General features: G+C 44.3%; 1 protein-coding gene across 5 annotated transcripts in view; it reads left to right on the top strand.

The window, feature by feature from the left end:
- The window catches only part of LOC144607182 (receptor expression-enhancing protein 6-like), a 45177-nt gene that overhangs the window by 9135 nt on the left and 14797 nt on the right, over window positions 1–21245 (top strand). For all 5 annotated transcript variants that reach the window (XM_078423855.1, XM_078423856.1, XM_078423857.1 and 2 more), the window contains 3 exons: window positions 14587–14680; window positions 18145–18283; window positions 18931–19099. In XM_078423855.1, the coding sequence (XP_078279981.1) occupies window positions 14587–14680; window positions 18145–18283; window positions 18931–19099 (402 nt within the window). The remainder of the gene's footprint in view (window positions 1–14586; window positions 14681–18144; window positions 18284–18930; window positions 19100–21245) is intronic.

Below are 21245 nucleotides of genomic sequence, written 5' to 3'. Positions count from 1 at the left end.
ATTTCTGAGGTGGATACAGAAAAGATATTTCCATTAATGTCTAGACCAAGCCCATATTTTATAAATAAAATCCATTTGGAGATTTCAGTGGAACGTTTTAACTAAAGTGTAGCTGGATTGCAAGTGAAACACAGCGTGCGAGAGGAACTCAACGGGTTATAGAGTCATAGAGTGGTACAGTGTTGGCCCTTCGGCCCAACTTGCCCACACCAGCCAACATGTCCCAGCTACACTAGTCCCACCTGCCAGCATTTGGTCCATACCCTCCAAACCTGTCTTATCCATGTACCTGTCTAACTGCTTCTTAAATGTTGGGATTGCACCTGCCTCAACTATCTCCTCTGGCTGCTTGTTCCATACGCCCACCACCCTTTGTGTGAAAAAAGTTACCCCTTGGATTCCTATTAATGTTTTCTCCACCTTAAACCTATGTTCTCCAACCCTTGATTCACCTACTCTGTGCAAGAGACTCTGTGCATCTATTCCTCTCATGATCTTGTACACCTCTATAAGATCACCCCTCAATCTCTTAAGTCTACCCACTTTGACGAAGTTCTCCTCTTTTGGAGTTCTGCGAGGTCCTCTCACTGCTCTCTCTCTCTCTCTCTCTGTGATCGCTCTGCTTCAAATCTCACCCACCTGCACCAGTGTCTGGTCTTTTAAAAAAAAATAGAAGTCTCAATGCATCCCAGTCTGAAACACCTGCAGTCTTGTGTGCCTCTGTAACTCTCTAACTTGCCAGCATGTAGAAGAGAGATGGGCATTACGCAGATGCATCCGGGGGAACAGAGACTTTGTAATGAGGTTGATAAATAGAAATCAAACTGAGCATGGGAGGTGACATGGATCAGAGACGAATTGGCCTACTTTACTTTTCTGTGAGTTTTGAGATCATTATCAGGGTTGATTTAACACCATGAATGCAATGGGATTTCTTTTAGAATAGCATTACTATCAAAGTGTCTGCTTTGACATTCTGCTCAAATTCCTGCACTGTTTCACGAACTTCCTCAATCTAAATGGACCATTAAATCTTCCATTTTCAGCACTATGACTGAAATGCCGAAGGTGGAAGCAAGGAACTACGGATGCTAGTTTATAAAAAAAGACCTTGCTGGAGTAAGCTAGCAGGTCAGGTGATATCTTTGGAGAAAATAGATAGGTGACATTTTAGGTTGGTAACCTTCTTCAGACTGTGCCTAATTTAAAAAATCTTTCCTTTTCAAATCCAGAATAATCTTTGACTTATAAGTAGCAAAATATTTATGCTGATGCTAGTGTCTGTGAATTTTCATTTTGAGTGCAAAACAAGTATTTACACTTGTATACTTTAACAAGTGCATCAATTCAACTCCCAGAAATTTGCAGACCTTCAAGCATTATTTTCACAGTTAATTTTGGGGCAGGCTCATGTGTTAGTGTTGTCCAGCAAGTGCATCATTGAATTTTTGTTGTTGTTAATCCATTCTTGAAAGAGCACTTCATTTTGGAGATGTATCTTGCAAAGATGTGTGGGTTCGTAGGTTAATTGCCACTAGTGTGTAGGATGCAAAAGAGGATTAACATGGAACTAGTATGAATGGGGGATCGATGGTTGGCATGGACTCAGTGGGCTGAAGGGCCTGTTTCTACACTGTATCTCTAAACAAACTAACCAAATCAGAAATGAATAACACTTGAGAAAATCTGGGGGAAATTGCTTGCCTTAATTTGCAAGAATCATCTACCGTGTTTCTTTTTGGATGAATTAAGAGATTTTTATTTTAATGAAATCCATTAATATGAGTTGCAGATCTATCTTGTGAGAAGAACCCAAACTCTCGTGGTATTTAAATACTTTGATTTAATGTTTAACAATAGTTTCACTAATTTGAATCTGAAGTTCCAATATATAATTCATAACTGGAAATGAAAACTTTAACTTTCATGTAGTGTAAGAAAATAACTGCAGATGCTGGTACAAATCGAAGGTATTTATTCACAAAATGCTGGAGTAACTCAGCAGGTCAGGCAGCATCTCAGGAGAGAAGGAATGGGTGACGTTTCGGGTCGAGACCCTTCTTCAGACGTCTCAACCCGAAACATCGCCCATTCCTTCTCTTCTGAACTTTAACTTTCATGGTTGCTTGGCATATTTCTGGACACTGAATTGGCAGAATACTTGGTTTATAACTTTTTATACTTGGTGTATAACCTTTGTCCCTTGTGCATATATATCATTACAAAAAGTTGTATATCATGGCAAAGGGTGTCAGGGAATGAATCATAAATTGTAATGTTTTAATGTTGTCAGTCAACCTTCCAGAAATAGATGATTTAAGTCCTTTGAATACTGTACATGTTTCACTTCTCGTACAAATGAACTGTTTGCATTGTTGCACAAGGCTAGGGGCATTGTGTTCTGATAGTTAGTAGTCTGTCTAGCTTTTATTTCTTAAGAATATTTTGTTCTTGGCAGTATTTGCGCCACAGTGACACAACCAGAAACTGTTGCCTCACTGTTCCAGCAACCTAGGCTCAATCCCGACCTCCCAATGTTGTTTGCATGGATTTGCCATGTTCTCTCTGTGATATGTTTTCTGCCCATAGCCCAAAGGTGGGTGTCCAGGTGAAAGGTTAATTGGCCACTGGAACTTGCCTCCAGTATGAGGTCAAGTGGTTTTAAAATTCGGGGAAGTTGGTAGGAATCTGTGGGGAATACAAAATGGTGATTGTGTGAATGGGTGCTCAATTGTCAGCGTGGATGTGATGGGTTGCAGGGCTTGTTACTGTTGTATGACTTTAATACAATTACCACAGGCACTGTCGAATATAATGTGGTATAACAAGGGACCAAGTACGTATACCAACTCTTGTAAAATCATCAAAGGATGGGTTAACCATTGTTGGTATCCTCTGTCAAGCCAATGTCGAGGCACTGGTTATACTTGGTTGGCTTTGTTATAAGACCGTCTCGCTTGCTTGACCAACACCTTTCACGGTGAATGGCAGGCCTCTGGAGAGTATTGTAGAGCGAGTGGGATCTAGGAGTGCAGATATATAGAAAATTAGGTCACAGAATGGTCAGTAAGGCTTTCAACGCATTGGTGTTCATCAGTCAGAGAATCGAGTGTAGATGCTGGATGGTTATGTTACAGTTGTACAAGACATTGGTGAGGCCACATTTGGAGTATGGTGTTCAGTGTTATAGGAAAAATGTTGTTAAGCTGGAAAGGGTGCAGAGAAGATGTACAAGGATTTTGCCAGGACTTGAGAGCCTGCACTATAGGGAAAGTTTGAGCGGGCTAGCACTTCATTCCTTGGAGCGCAAGAGGTTGAGGGGTAATCTTATGAGGGTGTATAAGATCACGAGGGGAATAGTTAGGGTTAATGCAGTCTTTTACCCAGAGTATGGGAATCAAGAACCGGATGGCATAGGTTTAAAGTGAAGAGGAAAAGATTTAATAGGAACCTGAGGGGCACCCTTTTCGCACAAAGGATGTTGGGAATATAGAATGAGCTGCCAGAGGTGGTAGTTGAGGCAGGTACTATCATAACATTTAAAAGACATTTGGAGAGGTATGTGGGTAGGAAAGGTTTTGAAGGATATGGGCCAAATGCAGAAGAGTGGGGATTAGTGGAGACGGGGCATCTTGGTCAGCATGGAAAAATTGGGCCGAATAACTTACTTTCATGTTATATGACCAGGCTCCTAAAACTGATCTCTGTCATAGAAGAGAACCCAGACTATTAGGACCTGGTAAGCCACCAGGCCACTTAAGCCTCCTCTTCAAATAAAGAGCCAATTCTCCATAAACGTCTATTCTTCAATCTTTCAAATAATCTGCCTCCACCTTGTACATCCAATGATCTAGCTTCCATCATCCTCTGAACCATATCCTGAAATTTGTTACCCTCTGAGAGGAGTCATTTTTATGCACCTCTATTTTTAAATACCAGATTTTTTAAAACTCTGCTTCCTTGTTCAAGTGTCACAAAGGAAAGGATTCGAATGTGCTTGCAGCTTCCTTGGAAGAAATGTAACCACCCCACTACCTCCTGGAAATCTCTGGCCCATGTGGCGGTGAATCTGTGGAATTCATTGCCACACATGGCCATGGAGGGCAAGTCAATGGATATTTTTAAGGAGGAGGTTGACAGATTTTTGATTAGTACAGGTGTCGGGGGTTATGGGGAGAAGGCAGGTGAATGGGTTTGAGGGGGAAAGATAGATCAGCCATGATTGAATGGTGGCATAGACTTGGTGGGCCAAATGGCCTAATTCTGCTCCTACAACTCATGACCACATGGCCCATGCCATTGCACATCTCTTCCCTGAAGTGGGAGGCCTCTAGGTCCCATGTTGACCTGGCAGCCATTTGAGAACTCGTTAAACCATAGTGGAAGCAAGATGTCTTCCATCCCAAGAATACATTTGCTGCTGTGAATTCTCAGCAAGGTCACATGAAGTGTGCCCATCACATGTCAAAACAACTGGGCCATTTCTGGTTTATTGAACATAAGCAAAATGCTGGCAGAGCTCAATGGGTCAGGTAGTATCTGGAGAGAATGGACAGGATATATGATATTTTGGGCCGGGAGCCTTTCTCATACTCTGGCTGGGTCTAAGGAAGTGTCCTGACCTGAAATGGAGTTTATCCATTTCCTCTGCAGATGCTGCCTGACCTGTTCAGTTCTTCCAGTCTTTTGTGTCATAGTCTTGCAGAGTGGAAAAGCTTTGGCCCAACCTGCCTGCACCAGCCAACATGTCTTGTCTCACCTGTCTGCATTTGCCCCATACCCCTCTAAACCTGCCCTATCCATGTACCTGTCTAAATGTTTCTTAAACATTGTGATAGTACCTGCCTCAACTACCACCTCCAGCAGCTCGTTCCATACACAAACCCCACTTGGGGTGTGTTTTTTATTTTCCCCAAGATTCCAGCATCCGCAGTTTCTGGTTTATTGAAATGGTTTTCAGACTGAGAGTATGTATGTCATCCAGTAATGTTGCTTAATTTTAATTGCATGTGTAACCTCTGTAAATGTGTTCAAATTTGTACTTTGGTGCTTTGCAACATTTGCATTTGTTTCCCAAGATGATCTTCATTCTAGATACATTGCACCTAGCTAATATTCACACTGAATTTGAAGTTCAAATGTGGAAAGGTTAGTGCTTTTCAAAAAGCAGTTGCCCTCTTGTTTGACTGAATTGTGCAGTTTGTACTGCAGTGTCGGGACCTATCACAGCTTTTGCACTTTGACCCAAATGTCTCGGAGCATATCCCGTAAAGGTATTAAAGTTTAATATAATTTACGATCTTTGCCAATAATTTCCAACATTTACAACTCCTGCTTTCGTTTTGAACAAATGGCTTCCACTACTTGAGAGAAGGAACCGTTTGTGGTGGGAGAAACCTATTTCACTACTTAGTTTCAAATTGCAAAAGAAGAAAGAATGGTGTCACGAGGGTCATCCTGTGACCGGCACTGTTTGCTTTGCCAGCAACAGTGATCTCTTTACTAAGACTGCTGTTTCAGCCATCTACCCTCCAATGTTTAATTATGGCATGTAATTTATTTGGATACTTAAATTTGTGCTAGAACAGAGCATCGCAGTAACAAAAGGACGCACAGTGCTGGAGTAACTCAGCGGGTCAAGCAACATCTCTGGAGAACATGGATGGGAGACGATTCGGTTCAGTACCCTTCTTCAGACTTTCTCCACAGATGCTACCTGACTGCTGAGTTACTTCAGCACTGTCTCCTTTCGTGTGCGCTTTTAAAAAAAAAAGCATCTCTGGTTCATTGTTTCTATATCTCAGTAACAAGACTGAATAAAGGCCCTCCCTGAGTTACACATGCCCAATTTGTAGGCTTGATGCCTATATAAGTGATAGGAGCAGAATTAGGCCATGCGGCCCATCACATCTTCGCTGCTGTTCAATCATGGCTAATCTATCTTTCCCTCTCAACCCCATTCTCCTGCCTGCTTCCCATAATACCTGACATTCATACTAATCAAGAACCTGTCAATCTGGACTGTAAAAATATCCATTGACTTGGCCTCCGGCTGTCTGGGGAAATGAATTCCACCGGTTCACCACCTTCTGACTAAAAGTCCTCTGCATCTCCTTTCTTAAGGTATGTCCTTTTATTCTGAGGCTATTGCCTCTGCACCTAGGTTCTCTCACAAGTGGAATCCTCCTCCTCCAGATCCACTCTATCCAGGTCTTTGACTGTTCGATATGTTTCAATGAGGTCCCTGCTCATCTTTCTAAACTCCATCGAGTACTGGCCCAGTGCCGGCAACTTTCCCCCTCAACCCCATTTTCCTTCCTTCTCCCTGTAACCCTTGACAGTCTTACCAATCAAGAACCCAGCAATCTCCGCTTTAAAAATACCCATTGACTAGGCCTTCACAGCTGTTTGAGCCAATGAATTCCACAGATTCACCACCCCTCTGGCTGAAGACATTCCTCACCTGTACGTTCTCCCCGTGACCTGCGTGGGCTTTCTCCAAGATCTTCGGTTTCCTCCCACACTCCAAAGACGTACAGGTATATAGGTTAATTGGCTGGGCAAATGTGTTTGAAAAAAAAAAAAATATTTTTTTTTAATTAAAAAAAATCCCTAGTGGGTGTAGGATAGTGTTAATGTGCGGGGATCACTGGGCGGCGCGGACCCGGTGGGCCGAAGGGCCTGTTTCTGCACTGTATCTCAAAATCTAAAATCCTCGTCTCCATTCTAAAGGTACATCCTTTTAGTCTAAGGCTGTGCCCTCTGGTCCTAGACTCCTACTACAAAAAACGTCCTCTCCCCATTCACTCTCTCTAGGCCTTTCATACTAAAATAATTTGTTGTAGGATGCCTTTAATGCACGTTGTCTGTCATATGCTATTCTGCATTTTGGGAATCTTATACCAGAGTTGTATTTGTACAAGAGTTCCACATTTGAGACTTTAGCTTTTAGGAAATATTAGGGCAAATTTTAACTGTTCACAACTACTTGTGCTTCAATCAAATCATATCCACAAAAGAGCTGTTACTATCAGAAGTTCTGCAGCGGTCCTGGCCTGAATACATTGACTTGATTTGTCTGACATCTGGATTGAATAGCATTAAATTGCTACATATTCCTCTTGCGGGCTTTTATACTTTTCAGAATAGATTAACTTTAAATGTACTCTGGATTAATGTTTTAATGGCATTTTAAGGTGAGAAGGGAAAGATTTTCGGAGGATGTGCGAGGCACGTTTTTCACTAAGTAGGTGGTCGGTACTTGAAACAAGCTGCCAGATGAAATGGTGCAGGCAGAGTACGATTACAACACTTAAAGGACATTTGGACCTTTCCTGTGCATGTACCTGTCTAGATTATTATGCACACCATCGAAGGGATCTACAAAAGTCGCTGCCTCAAGAAGGCAGACAGCATCTTTAGAGACTCGCACCAGCCTGGTCACATTCTCATTTCACTTCTGCCATCGGGAAGATATAGGAACGCGAAAACTATAACGTCCAGATTCTGGAGCAGCTTCATCCCTACAGCCATCAGGCTATTAAACACTATGGCCTCCAAATAAGCTCTAAACTATATAGACTTAGTGGGAGGGATTATTTTTGACTTTCCACTATTTGTTTATTGTCTGTTTTATATAAATACTAGACCAAGTGGACCCGTTGGGCCCAAACCTCTCCTGCATTGGTGCAGCACCCTGTCCTCTCCTCTCTCTCCTCAACCCCCCCCTCCCTTCTCCCCCACTCCCTCCCTCCCTCCTCCCCTTCCCCACCCCTCCTTTTAAACTTTAAAATGTGAATAACTTAAAAAATATAACACCGATTTCAATAAAACTACTTGCATTATCACTAAAGTGACAATGGTGAGTAAAGTGGGCCTAAAATTGTCGTGCTGTCGTGTACTATTTTGGCTGAAGTTCAGTCACGAACAAGATAACAAATGAGAGTTTTAGTATATAGAAGATATGTGTGTATCATATTATTAGGTTTTGCAGAGTACTATGTTTACATGTCTGTTGTGCTGCTGCAAGTAAGAATTTCATTGCTCTGTTTTTTGACAAGAGACTTAAATATTGTACCTACTGTAACAGCTCCCTCCAGCTTGTAACTTTGAAACTTAGTCTTATGCTGGCTGCTGGAAAGGCATTAGGAAAACTGTAGGCCTCACCGGGGTTGGCCTCATTCCCTCTGGGATAAAGAATACGAACCAGTATCTAGCAAACTAATATTTTGTGAAATAAACCAGGATGATCACTCCTTGCCAGCAATGTGGAAGCAGTAACAAGAGTTTGGGGAATTTAGCATCATAAAAGCATTGCCAGGATTCCCTGATTAATTTTCCTGTCTTACAATGATTGTAATTGTGCCAATGACTACAGGTTGAACACTTTTTTCTGGCACCCTCTGTTCCAGAGCCTTTCTGGATTATTTTTTTTCTGGATCAACCGGGGTCGGTTAAGAATGAAACGGCAGTACAACCCTGGCCTATGAAACGGCAGTACAACCCTGGCCTGCTAAAAGCACCCCTCCCTTGTCTCTAAGGCACCATGGAGTCCCAGAAAGTTAATAATACAAAAAAAATTGTAAACTGAATGTGGATGGAACGACCTACTGGCCTAACAACCCCAGCTCGTACGTCTCACGGCTGTTTAGAGCTCCGACTTCTGACTCCATTCACGACTCGCAAGGTGCGCCAGCGAGCCCTTCACCCACCGACAGGACACACCGTGCTGGACTAAACAGCGGATCCGATCTCTGCAGAATACGGATCGGTGACCCTTCCTGAGACGGATTCTGTCGGCTAAGTTACTCCAGCACTTTGTGTCATTTTGCTTTAATACTATGTGCTGTTGCCACTGGTCTGCACCAGCGAGCCCTTCTTCAGCAGTTCATGTGTTGTCTCTTGTTGTAGCCCCTGGAGCAGCACTTTCTTCGGGGTGCCGTCCCCCGCCCAGCCCCCTCCGTTGGGCTGATGAGCATTTATGGGTGGGTATATGGCTCAAGTACATAATCAAGGATTTTGAGACTACAGAATTGGAGTTGCACAAAGCTTTCAAGTTTGGAAGAAGAGATGGGGGATGTCAAGGCTGTAAATTTAGTTTGGTTTGATGCCAGGCAGGTGAAAGCCAATGCATGTTAGTTTGGTTTAGTTTATTGTCACGTGTATTGAGGCACAGTGAAAAGCTTTTGTTGCGTGTTAACCAGTCAGCAAAAAGATAATACACGATTACAATCGGGCCGTTTACAGTGTGTAGATTTACATAAGGGAATAATGTTTAGTGCAATGTAAAATATAGAAAATAGGTGCAGGAGGAGGCCATTTGGCCCTGCAGCCAGCACCGCCATTCATTGTGATCATGGCTGAATCAGTAACCCTTGCGACAGTGGAGGGGCTTGGGTGTGACTAGTCCTTGATGCTGCTGCTGGCCTTGCCGAGGCAGCGTGAGGGTGGGGGTGGCCAGGATGCCCACGGTGAATGAATGAGACAACGTGCAAGAAGGGATATCTGATGTGATTGAGAATTCTTGGATGTGATTTCCCGCTTCTGGCTTTTGTGCAATAGGATATTTCTACCTAATATGCCTGGCGCATGTGAAAATTAGAAAAATATATAAACTGCAACATGCTTGTGATATCCCAAGTGTAGTGAAGAAGAGAGAAAAGTATGAGACCAGAAACTGCTTAGTTTGCATTAAAAATAACTATGCTGATTTAAAACACTTTGCAATCCTTTTGCATTTTGAAATTGTAGGGAAATTTGCCCAAAGCTGGGAAACTAGTTAATCCATTAAATTTAATTTGTATATCTGCATAAACATTTACTTTAAGGGATGTAATTTCTGGTTTTAAATAGCACAAGTATCTGTCGGTTGGTTGAAAGAATCAGGCCTTCAGCCCACTGTGTCCATGTCAGCCATCAATCACCTGTTCACACGGATTCTGTTAATCTGCTTAACCACTCCCTCCACCCCAGGGGCAATTTACAGAGGTCAATTAACCTGCAAGTCTTTGGGATGTGGGAGGAAACCCATGCGGTCACAGGGGTACAAACTCCACACAGACCGTACCCAAGGTCAAACCTGTGTCTCTGGCTCTGTGAGGCAGCGGCTCTATCAGCCTCGCCACTGTGCTGACTGTAATGTGTAACCCATTTGTAGAAAGGCACAGTGATGTAACATCGTTTTTTGGAAACTCCACTGAGATTGACAGACTCTTTGGTGTGGAACTTGCTAGTGTTGAAATGACAACTATTGGGTTAGCACGCTTCATGAGCTACCAGCCATCATTGTATCGCCCATGAATGATGGAAAACATCGGCCCAGTTTCAATGCTTCACTGAATCATCCAGTTAACTCCCAACATTTTTTGTACTTGTTTTGCAGTGCTTTTGTGAAACACGTGCATATTCCTCTAAGTTGCTTGTCTTGAAACAGCGAAGCAGTGGTGTACCCTTTTTATCAATCATGATTCCGAATATTGGTGGGGGGGGGTTTCCAGAGATACAGCACGGAAACGGGTCCTTCGGCCCACTGAGTCCACTCTGTTAAGTTGACAGCTTACTGGAAAACACCCGAAAATACAAAGTTTAGGACAGAGTGGAAGCTTCTCATTTGTGGCAATAGATAAAGTTGTTATTATCTCCTTCCATTGGTGCAGCTGGTAGAGTTGCTGCCCCTCACCACCCAGAGACCAGGGTTCAATCCTGACCTCGGCTGCTGTTATGTGAATTTTGCACGTTCTCCTTGTGACTGCATGCACGTTCTCCCTGTGACTGCATCAAGGGTGTGGATGTGCAGTTTACCAAGGAACACGAGTACCTTGGAGTTTACCTGGACAGTAAACTGGACTGGTCGAGGAACGCTGAGGCACTGTATAAGAAGGGACGGAGCCATCTGTATTTGAGGAGGATCCTCTTTCAATGTCTGCAGTAAGATGCTGCAGGTGTTCTATCAATTGGTGGTGGCCAGTGCCATCTTCACTGTCATGTGCTGGGGCAGCAGGGCAAAGGCTGCTGACGCCATCAAAATTAACAAGCTCGTCAGGAAGGCTGGCTCCACCCTGGGGTGGAACTGGATTCACTGGAGATGGTCTAGGAGGGGAGGATGCTCCTCAAACTGCGGAGCGTCTTGGAAAATGCAACTCACCCCCTCCATGCCACACTGGTCAACATGAGGAGCACCTTCAGCAACAGACTGGTTCCTCCAAGATGCAGCACAGAATGCCACAGGAGATCCTCTTTCCCTGTGGCTATTAAACTGTACAACTCCTCCCCCTTCTGTTGTGGGGTAGACTGACTCCCCCCCCCCCCCCAATCCTGGACTTCCCACTCGTCATTTTAATTTCAAGTTTCATGTATCTTGGGTTTTATGACTTGGCAGACCAATTTCCCTTCTCGGATAAATAAAGTTCTATTGTATCATATCGTAAATTATTCCAGTAGGTAGGAGAATGGCAAAATTTGGGGGTCGTTGAGCATGTGGTGAAAATATAAAATGGGATTAATTTTAGGATTTGTGTAAAAAGCACTGTGGTGCAACAGTATAATTGCTGCCTTGCAATACCAGAGACCTGGGCTTGAACCTGACCACGGATGCTCTCTGTGTGGAGTTTGTATGTTCTCCTTGTGACCGTGTGGATTTTCTCTGGATGCTCCGGTTTCCTCCCACACTCCAAAGACGTACAGTTTGTGGGTTACTTGGCTATTGTAATAGTGTGTAGGATAGTGCTAGTGATCGGTGGTTGGCATGGACAGAGGGCTGAAGTACCTGTGGCCACGCTGTATCTCTAAAGTAAAGTCTAAAGGTAGGCAGTGCAAAGCTGATGGGTCAAGAGACCTGTCTCCATGCTGCATCTCCCAGACTTTTACTTTCTCCTGGAGTCATTATGAATAGAGAGCATGTCCCAGTCGATTTTGGTCTTGGATGTCAATAATTAACATGATCCACTGTTTTTTGTTTTTTTTACTGCACCACCTCTGTCTTTGTTCACTTGGGTAATGTATGCTGTTCCCATGTAGAGTTGAAATGTCTCAGTTCCTCCTGCACCACCATCTTGGTTTAATTAGGATGTAACTAGGAAAATTGACAAGGGAGAGCCAGTGGATGTGGTGTACCTTGACTTTCAGAAAGCCTTTGACAAGGTTCCACATAGGAGATTAGTGGGCAAAATTGGAGCACATGGTATTGGAGGTAGGGTACTGACATGGATAGAAAATTGGTTGACAGACAGAAAGCAAAGAGTGGGGATAAATGGGTCCCTTTCAGAATGGCAGGCAGTAACTAGTGGGGTACCGCAAGGCTTGGTGCTGGGACCACAGCTATTTACAATATACATTAATGACTTGGATGGAGGGATTAAAAGTACCATTAGCAAATTTGCAGATGATACAAAGCTGGGTGGTAGTGTCAACTGTGAGGAAAATGCTATGAGGTTGCAAGGTGACTTGGACAGGTTGTGTGAGTGGACGGATGCATGGCAGATGCAGTTTAATGTGGATAAGTGTGAGGTTATCCACTTTGGTGGTAAGAATAGGAAGGCAGAGTATTATCTGAATGGTGTCAAGTTAGGAAAAGGGGACGGACAACGAGATCTGGGTGTCCTAGTGCATCAGTCACTGAAAGGAAGTATGCAGGTACAGCAGGCAGTGAAGAAAGCCAATGGAATGTTGGCTTTCATAACAAGAGGAGTTGAGTATAGGAGCAAAGAGGTCCTTCTGCAGTTGTACAGGGCCCTAGTGAGACCTCACCTGGAGTACTGTGCAGTTTTGGTCTCCAAATTTGAGGAAGGATATTCTTGTTATTGAGGGCGTGCAGCATAGGTTTACTAGGTTAATTCCCGGAATGGCGGGACTGTCATATGTTGAAAGAATGGAACGACTATGCTTGTATACACTGGAATTTAGAAGGATGAGAGGAGATCTTATCGAAACGTATAAGATTATTAAGGGGTTGGACACGTTAGAGGCAGGAAACATGTTCCCAATGTTGGGGGAGTCCAGAACAAGAGGCCACAGTTTAAGAATAAGGGGTAGGCCATTTAGAACTGAGATGAGGAAAAACTTTTTCAGTCAGAGAGTTGTGAATCTGTGGAATTCTCTACCTCAGAAGGCAGTGGAGGCCAATTCTCTGAATGCATTCAAGAGAGAGCTAGATAGAGCTCTTAAGGATAGCAGAGTCAGGGGGTATGGGGAGAAGGCAGGAACGGGGTACTGATTGAGAATGATCAGCCATGATCACATTGAATGGTGGTGCTGGCTCGAAGGGCCGAATGGCCTCCTCCTGCACCTATTGTGTATTGTCTATTGTCTAAATGCATGCAATGGATATTTGTTCCATAGAATTAAACTTGTTAGACGTGAAGTGCATTATCACCAACTGCCATTTGGAATGTGACCTTGTCTGTGCGTTTGTACAACTTGTTTGTTCACTCTGTGATCTTGGGACACCCTCTTCATTGTACACGGTTTGTGGAAAACGTTCTCCAATCCACATTGCCCTCATTTATATCCATAACTGGAGTACTTTTCAGCAACTTTTTTGTTGCAATTTACAGCAATTGTAAAGCAATTTTAAAGCAATCGTGACCCTCTTCTCTGCCTATGGTCTTGCACTTTCCCGCATATACTGACTAACAGGTGTGCAGTGGTTAACACCAGACTGAATACCAAAAGTTCAGAGTGGAAGTTTAAACAAAAATAAGAGAGAATGAGAGAAAACTGTAGCATTTGTAAAAAAAAAAAATCCAATAGATGTCCATGTTGCAAATGGATTGTAAGAGGAAAGGAGGAGCTAATAAGAAACCAGAAAGGGATTTGCAATTGGAGGTAGAAAGAGTGGCTGAGTTATTACTAAATGAATACTTTGGTCATCACCAAGGGAGACAGTTGGTAATTGGAGTCCGGTCAAAGGAGGCAATAATTGTTTCTGGTTAGATAGGATTTCACAAACGTCTTTAAAATGACAACTGATGGGATAAATCGCTTGACATCGAATGCGTGCGCGCGCCCTGGGTTATTGAGAGGACAAAGGGAGGAGCTTTTTTAGAGATCATATCATATCATATCGTATATATACAGCCGGAAACAGGCCTTTTCGGCCCACCAAGTCCGTGCCGCCCAGTGATCCCCGTACATTAACACTATCCTACACCCACTAGGGACAATTTTTACATTTACCCAGCTAATTAACCTACATACCTGTACGTCGATGCAGCACGAAAACATGCCATTCGGCCCACTAAGTCCGCGCCGACCAGCGATCACCACGTAATGCTATCCTACACACTTGGGGCAATTTACAATATTCATGAAGCCAATGAACCTGTTCCTTTTCTCCAGAGATGCTGCCTGACCTGTTGAATTACTCCAGCATTTTTGTCTACCCATCTCTATCATTGGGATGTTAAATATGCAAGGAGACTGACAATAAACTTTTAACCCTGTGGCTGATCTTCTTTGCACTTTGCTTTACAATTGGGCAAGAGCGTAACTTAAGATGTTCTCTAAATGTGCTACTGCATGTGTTTATCTCTATTTAAAAGCTCCTTTTATTGTAGTGATCTCGCTGATCTTTATGCCTGTTTTCTCCAGGTTCAATTACTTCCCTCGGCCTATATCTCGTGTTTGGATATGGAGCATCTCTGTTATGCAATTTGATTGGTTTTGTATATCCAGCTTATTTTTCGTGAGTATAAAATTTGTGGAGAATGTTTACCTCAAATAACATTGTGCATGCTCTGATTTCATTGACCCAACCTTTCTTAATTGTCCATTTTTTTTCTTCATTACAAGAGTTTAGTTACCAGCCTCCATTGATAGAATTGCATTATCAAAACCTGCATAGTACTTTAGACTTTAGCGATACAGTGGAGAAACAAGGCCCTTCGGCCCACTGAGTCCATGCCAACCAGCAACCATCCCGTATGCTAGTGCTATCCTACACACAATGGACAATGTACAGAAGTTAACATGCTTACAAACCTGTATGCCTTTGGAGTGTGGGAGGAAACCAGAGCACCCGGAGAACACCCATGCAGTCACAGGGAGAATGTACAATCTCCGTACAAATGGCACCCATTGTCAGACTAGAACCCGGGACTCTGGCGCTCTAAGGCAGCAAATCTCTGCTGTGCCACTGTGCCTCCCTAGTTGTCAAACAGATGCATTGCAAACAGAATTATCGGCCCTGACTATCCATACAAGCAACTTGTGTAGGAAGGAACTGCAGATGCTGGTTTAAATTGAAGATAGACGCAAAATGCTGGAGTAACTGTTTTGGGTCGAGACCCTTCCTCAAATTCTGGGGAAGGGTCTCGACCCGAAACATTACCCATTCCTTCTCTCCAGGGATACTGCCTGTCCCGCTGAGTTACTCCAGCATTTTGTGTCTATCTTCCAGACAAACAACTTGTTTGTTATCCATCAACAAAGTTAACAAATTTATTCGGGCTACTAATGCACAACGATATTAGAGTCAGCCCTTGGTCACACTCAATTAAATTGATGCATCAAAAACAAACATCTGAAACTGGGATATGTTTGACTTTTTTTTAAGGCAACTTGCAAATGAACAACATGATTAAACTAGTCTTTAGATTTTGAAGCATGCTTTAATTATCACAGGTTAACATTTAAAAAATGTACAGGCATATATTAATCACTGGTTTTCATTTTTTTCAATTACAACAATGTCTTCTCAGTTTGGAGTCCTACAGCATGGAAACAAGTTCTATTGCCCACCGATAATTGACCCATTCACACTAGTTCTATTTTATCCCACTTTCTCATCCACTTCCAACACACTTGGGGCTATTTGAAGGCTATTTAACCTTCAAATCTGCAAGTCTTTGGGATGTGGGAGGAAACCCATGGAGAATGTGCAAACAGGGAGAATGTGCAAACTCCACAAAGTCAACACCTGAGGTCAGGATTGAGCCTAGGTCTCTTGCAATGAGATGTCATTGGTTCCACCAGCTTGCCACTATTGCCCTGAGATATTTGGCTGTTAGTTCTAACCTGTTTTACTTGTCTACTCTGCAAAGCTGCAGGTCTAGAAGCTGATGCTGCCACAATACTGTTGCATTACTGAGGTAGTGTGTGGATTAGCATTAATTTGACTTCATTTGGTGCTGTGTAAACCAGTGCTATATCAAACCTAGCCTGAATGCATATGAATTCTAAAGCTTTACATTTGTTTAACTCAAACCCTTTTGGCTGCTCATAATTTAGTGGGCGTAAATAAAGACAGTGCTGAAGTAACTCTGAGTCAGGCAGCATCCCTGAATGCCTTTTATATAGAACTTTTATAGGTGAAGTTTCAGGCTGGGGAAGGGCCTGAAGAAGGGTCCTGACCCTAAACCTCATTGATCCATGTTCTCCAAAGAAGCTGTCTGCCCCACTGAGTTAGTCTCGCACTGTCTTTGCAAACCAGCATCTGTAGTTCCTAGTGTCCACTAGTTCCTAGTGACTGCTTTCAGTGACACAAGTTCTTTATCAATGCTCCTGGGGTGATAGGTCAATTCTGCTCTCATTCTGTACTTACTACCGTTTACCTTGAGGCCCACAATTTATCACAGTGGGGAGCATTATTTATTGTTGCCTCTCCACTGTATTAATAGATGCAGGCGTTAACTCATAACAGAAGTTAAGTCACAGTCCTAGTCATTACAGCTCAGGAACAGGCTATTTGGTTCAGTTAAATTCATGCTGGCTGTCATGCTGGCAATCCCACTTATCAGTTCCATTTTCCTAGGAGTCATTTCAATTGAATGGCTGCTAAATATGACCAAATGGATAAACATGGCAAATATGCAATTAGACCCTCTCAAATTTTTTCTTTCCATATGATTGCCTTGGATGCAGTTGATGTGCACTGCCTCCATTTTGATGCAAGTGAGTGGGTTGCTAAAGTTTAACCATCTGGCCCAATACTGCACCTAATGGCCTACTCCTGCACCTATTGTCTATTGTCTAATACACTCGCATGAGAAATTGAATGAAAAGGCAAACTCATAAGCCCCCTTGTCTGTGTGGCAATGTTACACCAATGAGCCCATCCTGGAATTAGATTAATAAATCTAATTTAACTTTCAGATTGTTTGGTAGATAAAATTGGACTTTTTTTGTACCAAATTGGGTTTTGTTTTACAAATGGCATGCTAGTTTTGTTTTAGTTTGTTACACAGTCCCTTGGCCCACCTAGTCCACACCAACTAGCGATCCCCACACATTAACACTATTTAACACACACGGGACAATTTACATTTTTACCAAGCCAATTAACCTGCTTCTTTGGGGTGTGGGAGGAAACCGAACATCTCAGAGAAAACGCATGCAGGTCACAGGGAGAATGTACAAACGGCGTACAGACAGCACCCGTAGTCAGGATCAAACCCGGGTCTCTGCCGCTGTAAGGCTCCAACTCTACAGCTGCGCTACTGTGCCGGCCACTGAGGGGTGGGTCAATGAAAGAGTACGGCTAAATAAAACTTCAATTAAAGTTTTATACCTTGATGCTTTGCGGCTATGGCCGTCTTGTCTTGGTTCGAAGGGCCGAATAGCCTACTCCTGCACCTATTGTCAGTCACTGTCCATGTTCTTTGACACTGACAGGTTGTGGATGTCATGGTGGCTGGCTAATGCAGTGCGGATGCGTCTATGTTAGGTAGTTTAAGCATTGTAAAAAATTCCCTTAAATAATAGTCCTTGGCTCTTGCCTCGAGGAAGTTAATAAGATGTAGTTGATGGGGGATCATACATGGACCAGGTTAAATTATTTTCTTCCATCTGTGATAAGATTGTGTCGTGGATTATCTAAGAAGGTTATGTGGGGAAACATAATCGAAAATTGAATGTTCTAGATTATGCATTGACGCACTCTCTGGTCAATCTGATTTCAGTTTTGTGTTCCATTATAAACAATTTAAATATTAGCTGTTCTACAGTGAATCGCAAAATAATGCAAAGTATCCAATTTGCATGCATGAAATTTGTACTTTATAGTTATTTTCAGCTGGCAGGTGTGTTGGTAGTTGATGTAATTCCCCTTCCTTTGAAAAGCCAAGTACCCTTGTGAATGTTTTAATAGCTTAATTCTGTTTGGTTTGTTTCTTTACATGCTTTAATATTAATAAAATGTTCCCTTTTCAGAATCAAAGCTATTGAAAGCATAAATAAAGAGGATGACACAAAATGGTTGACATATTGGGTGGTGTATGGAATATTCAGTGTCGCTGAATTCTTCTCTGATATCTTCCTCTATTGGTTCCCTTTTTACTATGCAGGCAAGGTCAGTAGAGTTAAGATTTTTGATTTTTTAAAATGTATCTAGTATTTACTATTCAAATACATTCTTTGTTGCCCTAAGCATCAGGAACAGCAGACGTTCCAGTTTCAATATGCACATGTTCAGCATGCAGAATTTGTATTTTCCATCAATAAATAAGAGCCGAGCCTCAAAGTAAAAAGGACGGACCTTCAAAATAGAGGTGATGGTGAATTTCTTTGGCCCAGAGTTGGTGAATCTGTGGAATTTATTACCACAGACGGCTGTGGAGGCTGAGACGTGGAGTATTTTTAAGGCGGAGATTGATAGGTTCTTGATTGGGTAGGACATCAAAGGTTACGGTGGTGGAGGGGGGGAGGCAGAAGCGGTTGCGAGGGATAAATAGATTGGCCATGATTAAATGATGGATTAGACTGGGTTGAATGGCCTAATTCTGTTCCTTGAACTTGTGAAGACAGGAGAATGGAATTGAGAGGGGAAAATAGATCAGCCATTATTGAATGACTGATTCAACTTGATGAGCTAAATGGCAAAGTTCTGCTCCTATAACATATAGTCTACAAAAACCTCTGGTTTTACTTTCAGGCTCTATTGTTTAAATGAGCGTAAGCTAGTGACTAATGTTGGAGACTTTTTTTCTCTGCCTGCAGTGTCTTTTCCTGCTGTGGTGCATGGCACCTGTGGCGTGGAACGGTTCCCAGCTCATCTACAATCGAATAGTCCGCCCTCTGTTCCTCAAGCATCAGGCCGGGTTGGATAGTGTTGTTAACGACCTCAGCAGCAAGGCTCTGGATGCGGCAGAATGCGTGACGAGGGAAGGTCAGTGAAACCCTGCCTGAAAATAGAGACCTTGGGGAATATTATAAATAATGTTTTTTTGTGTATATTCCAGAATATAAAGGTGTTGTGGCGCACCGAGCCACTTTGGTATCGAACCTTCGTTTGTCGGGCTCAAACTCTCGCGTGGACTGGGCGTGATCTGGGCCGACCAATCACGTGGTCGGGGTGGGGGGGTGGGCTGTCGTGTGCCAGGAGGGCAAAGGATGTGGTGGTTGCGATCTTCTTCTTTGCTTCTTCTGTCCTATGTCAACTACAACAATCAAATGTGGCAATTGGTGCTTCAGAGTACTGTAGTTGACGCTTTGCAGCAAATGTTGCCAGTTCTGTAGAACGACCCAGGGTGGACGACGAGGATGTAAAGCAGCTCCCACCCCGGTTGCGACCTGATCTTGGGCTCTCGCGGGTGAGTGATGGAACTGTATTTGGTTAATGATTGAACAGTGTTTACACAATGTGTGGACCTCCTAGGTGGTGACCCCGACGAACCACAACAGCTTATTTTGGATTTTTTACCATGTTTGCAGCCGGCAACCTGGGCCAGCAGAAAGCAGTTTTGGTTAAACTACCCATTTTCTGGACATCACAGCCCCAAGTGTTGTTCGAACAGGCTGAAGGCCAGTTCCATATACGACAGATCACTGCCGATGCCACAAAATATGACTACGTGATCAGTGCGCTGGACCAGGGCACCGCCGGCCACCTAATCAATTACCTTCACCAGCCACCAGCTGCGGGCAAGTACGAGGGCCTCAAAGCGCTCCTTTTGCACACTTTCAGTCTCGGCTGCCGAGACGGGGCAGCCAAACTCCTTCACATGGACATCCTCGGCGACCGTAAGCCATCCGTGCTTATGAGCGAAATGCTCGCCTTGCTGAGCGCCCACGCGCTCTGCCTCCTATTCGAGCAGATTTTCCTCGAACAGGTGCCTGATGACATTCGCCTGCTCTTCGCGGACGAGGATTTCACCGACCCCGGCCGGGTGGCTGCCTGTGTGGACGTGCTGTGCCAGGCAAAACAGCAGGGTGGCGCCACCATCAACCGGGTGGCGGCACGGCCTCGGTGGGTCGAGCGGCCGGCCCCATCCTTCACCGGAGGTGCGGCGGTGAAGCTCGACACGAGCGATGCCAGCAAAAGTACGTGGTGCAACTACTACCAAAGGTAGGGATCCAAGGCCCGTCGATGCCGACCACCCTACGCACATTCCGGGAAATGCCTCGGCCGGTTGCCAGTAGTGGCTACTGTGCCGGCCAGAGGCATCGTGTCCTCTACACCTGGGACCGTCATTCAGGAGCGGAGGTCAGCGTTTTGCCCCCATCGGGAACCGACACTCGTTCTAGTAAGGGGGGACTTTCTCTGGCCGAAGTCAACGGCAGCAACATCAGGACGTATGGAGTCTGCACGGTCCCACTGACTCTCGGCTCCTATCACTTCACCCGGCCTTTCACTATCGGCAACGTCTCCCAACCGTTGCTGGGTGCCGATTTCCTCCGGGCTCACTCCCTGCTGATCGACGTGAAGGGACAACGCCTCGTTCATTCTGAGACGGAATCGATCGCCTTGCGCCACGCTGACTGGTGCTGCGCCGCGTCTCCGCGACGTCCTCCGATAACGAATATGCCCGCACCTTGGCCGATTTCCCCGACATCCTAACCCCCCCAGTTCACAATGGGCAGCCCCAAGCATGGGGTAGAGCACCATACTCCCACCACCGGACCGCCACTCCATGCGCACGCAGGCTCCCCCCCCCCCCCCCCCCCCCCCCCCCCCCCCCCCCCCCGACAAGCTCCAACTGGCCAAGGACGAGTTCGGCAGGATGGAGGAACTGGGCATTGTGTGCCGCTCAGATAACCTGTGGGCATCTCCGCTTCACATGATCCCCAAAGCATCTGGGAGCTGGAGACCCTGTGGGGACCACCGCCCGCTCAGCGACGTCACAACGACTGACCGGTACCCTGTCCCTCACATCCTGGACTTTACAGCCCATCTGGACAGAGCCAAGATTTTTTCAAAAATTGATCTGGTACGTGGCTTCCATCAAGCCTTTCGAACTTGATAAAGCCGCTCGGGCTTTACAACGGCTTATGGACATAGTAGGCCGCGAGGTGGATTTCCTGTTCATTTACTT

Source organism: Rhinoraja longicauda, chromosome 28, assembly GCF_053455715.1.
Source record: "Rhinoraja longicauda isolate Sanriku21f chromosome 28, sRhiLon1.1, whole genome shotgun sequence".
In the NCBI taxonomy this organism is placed as follows: Eukaryota; Metazoa; Chordata; class Chondrichthyes; order Rajiformes; family Arhynchobatidae; genus Rhinoraja; species Rhinoraja longicauda.
This window is presented reverse-complemented; position numbering and strand designations above follow the sequence as displayed.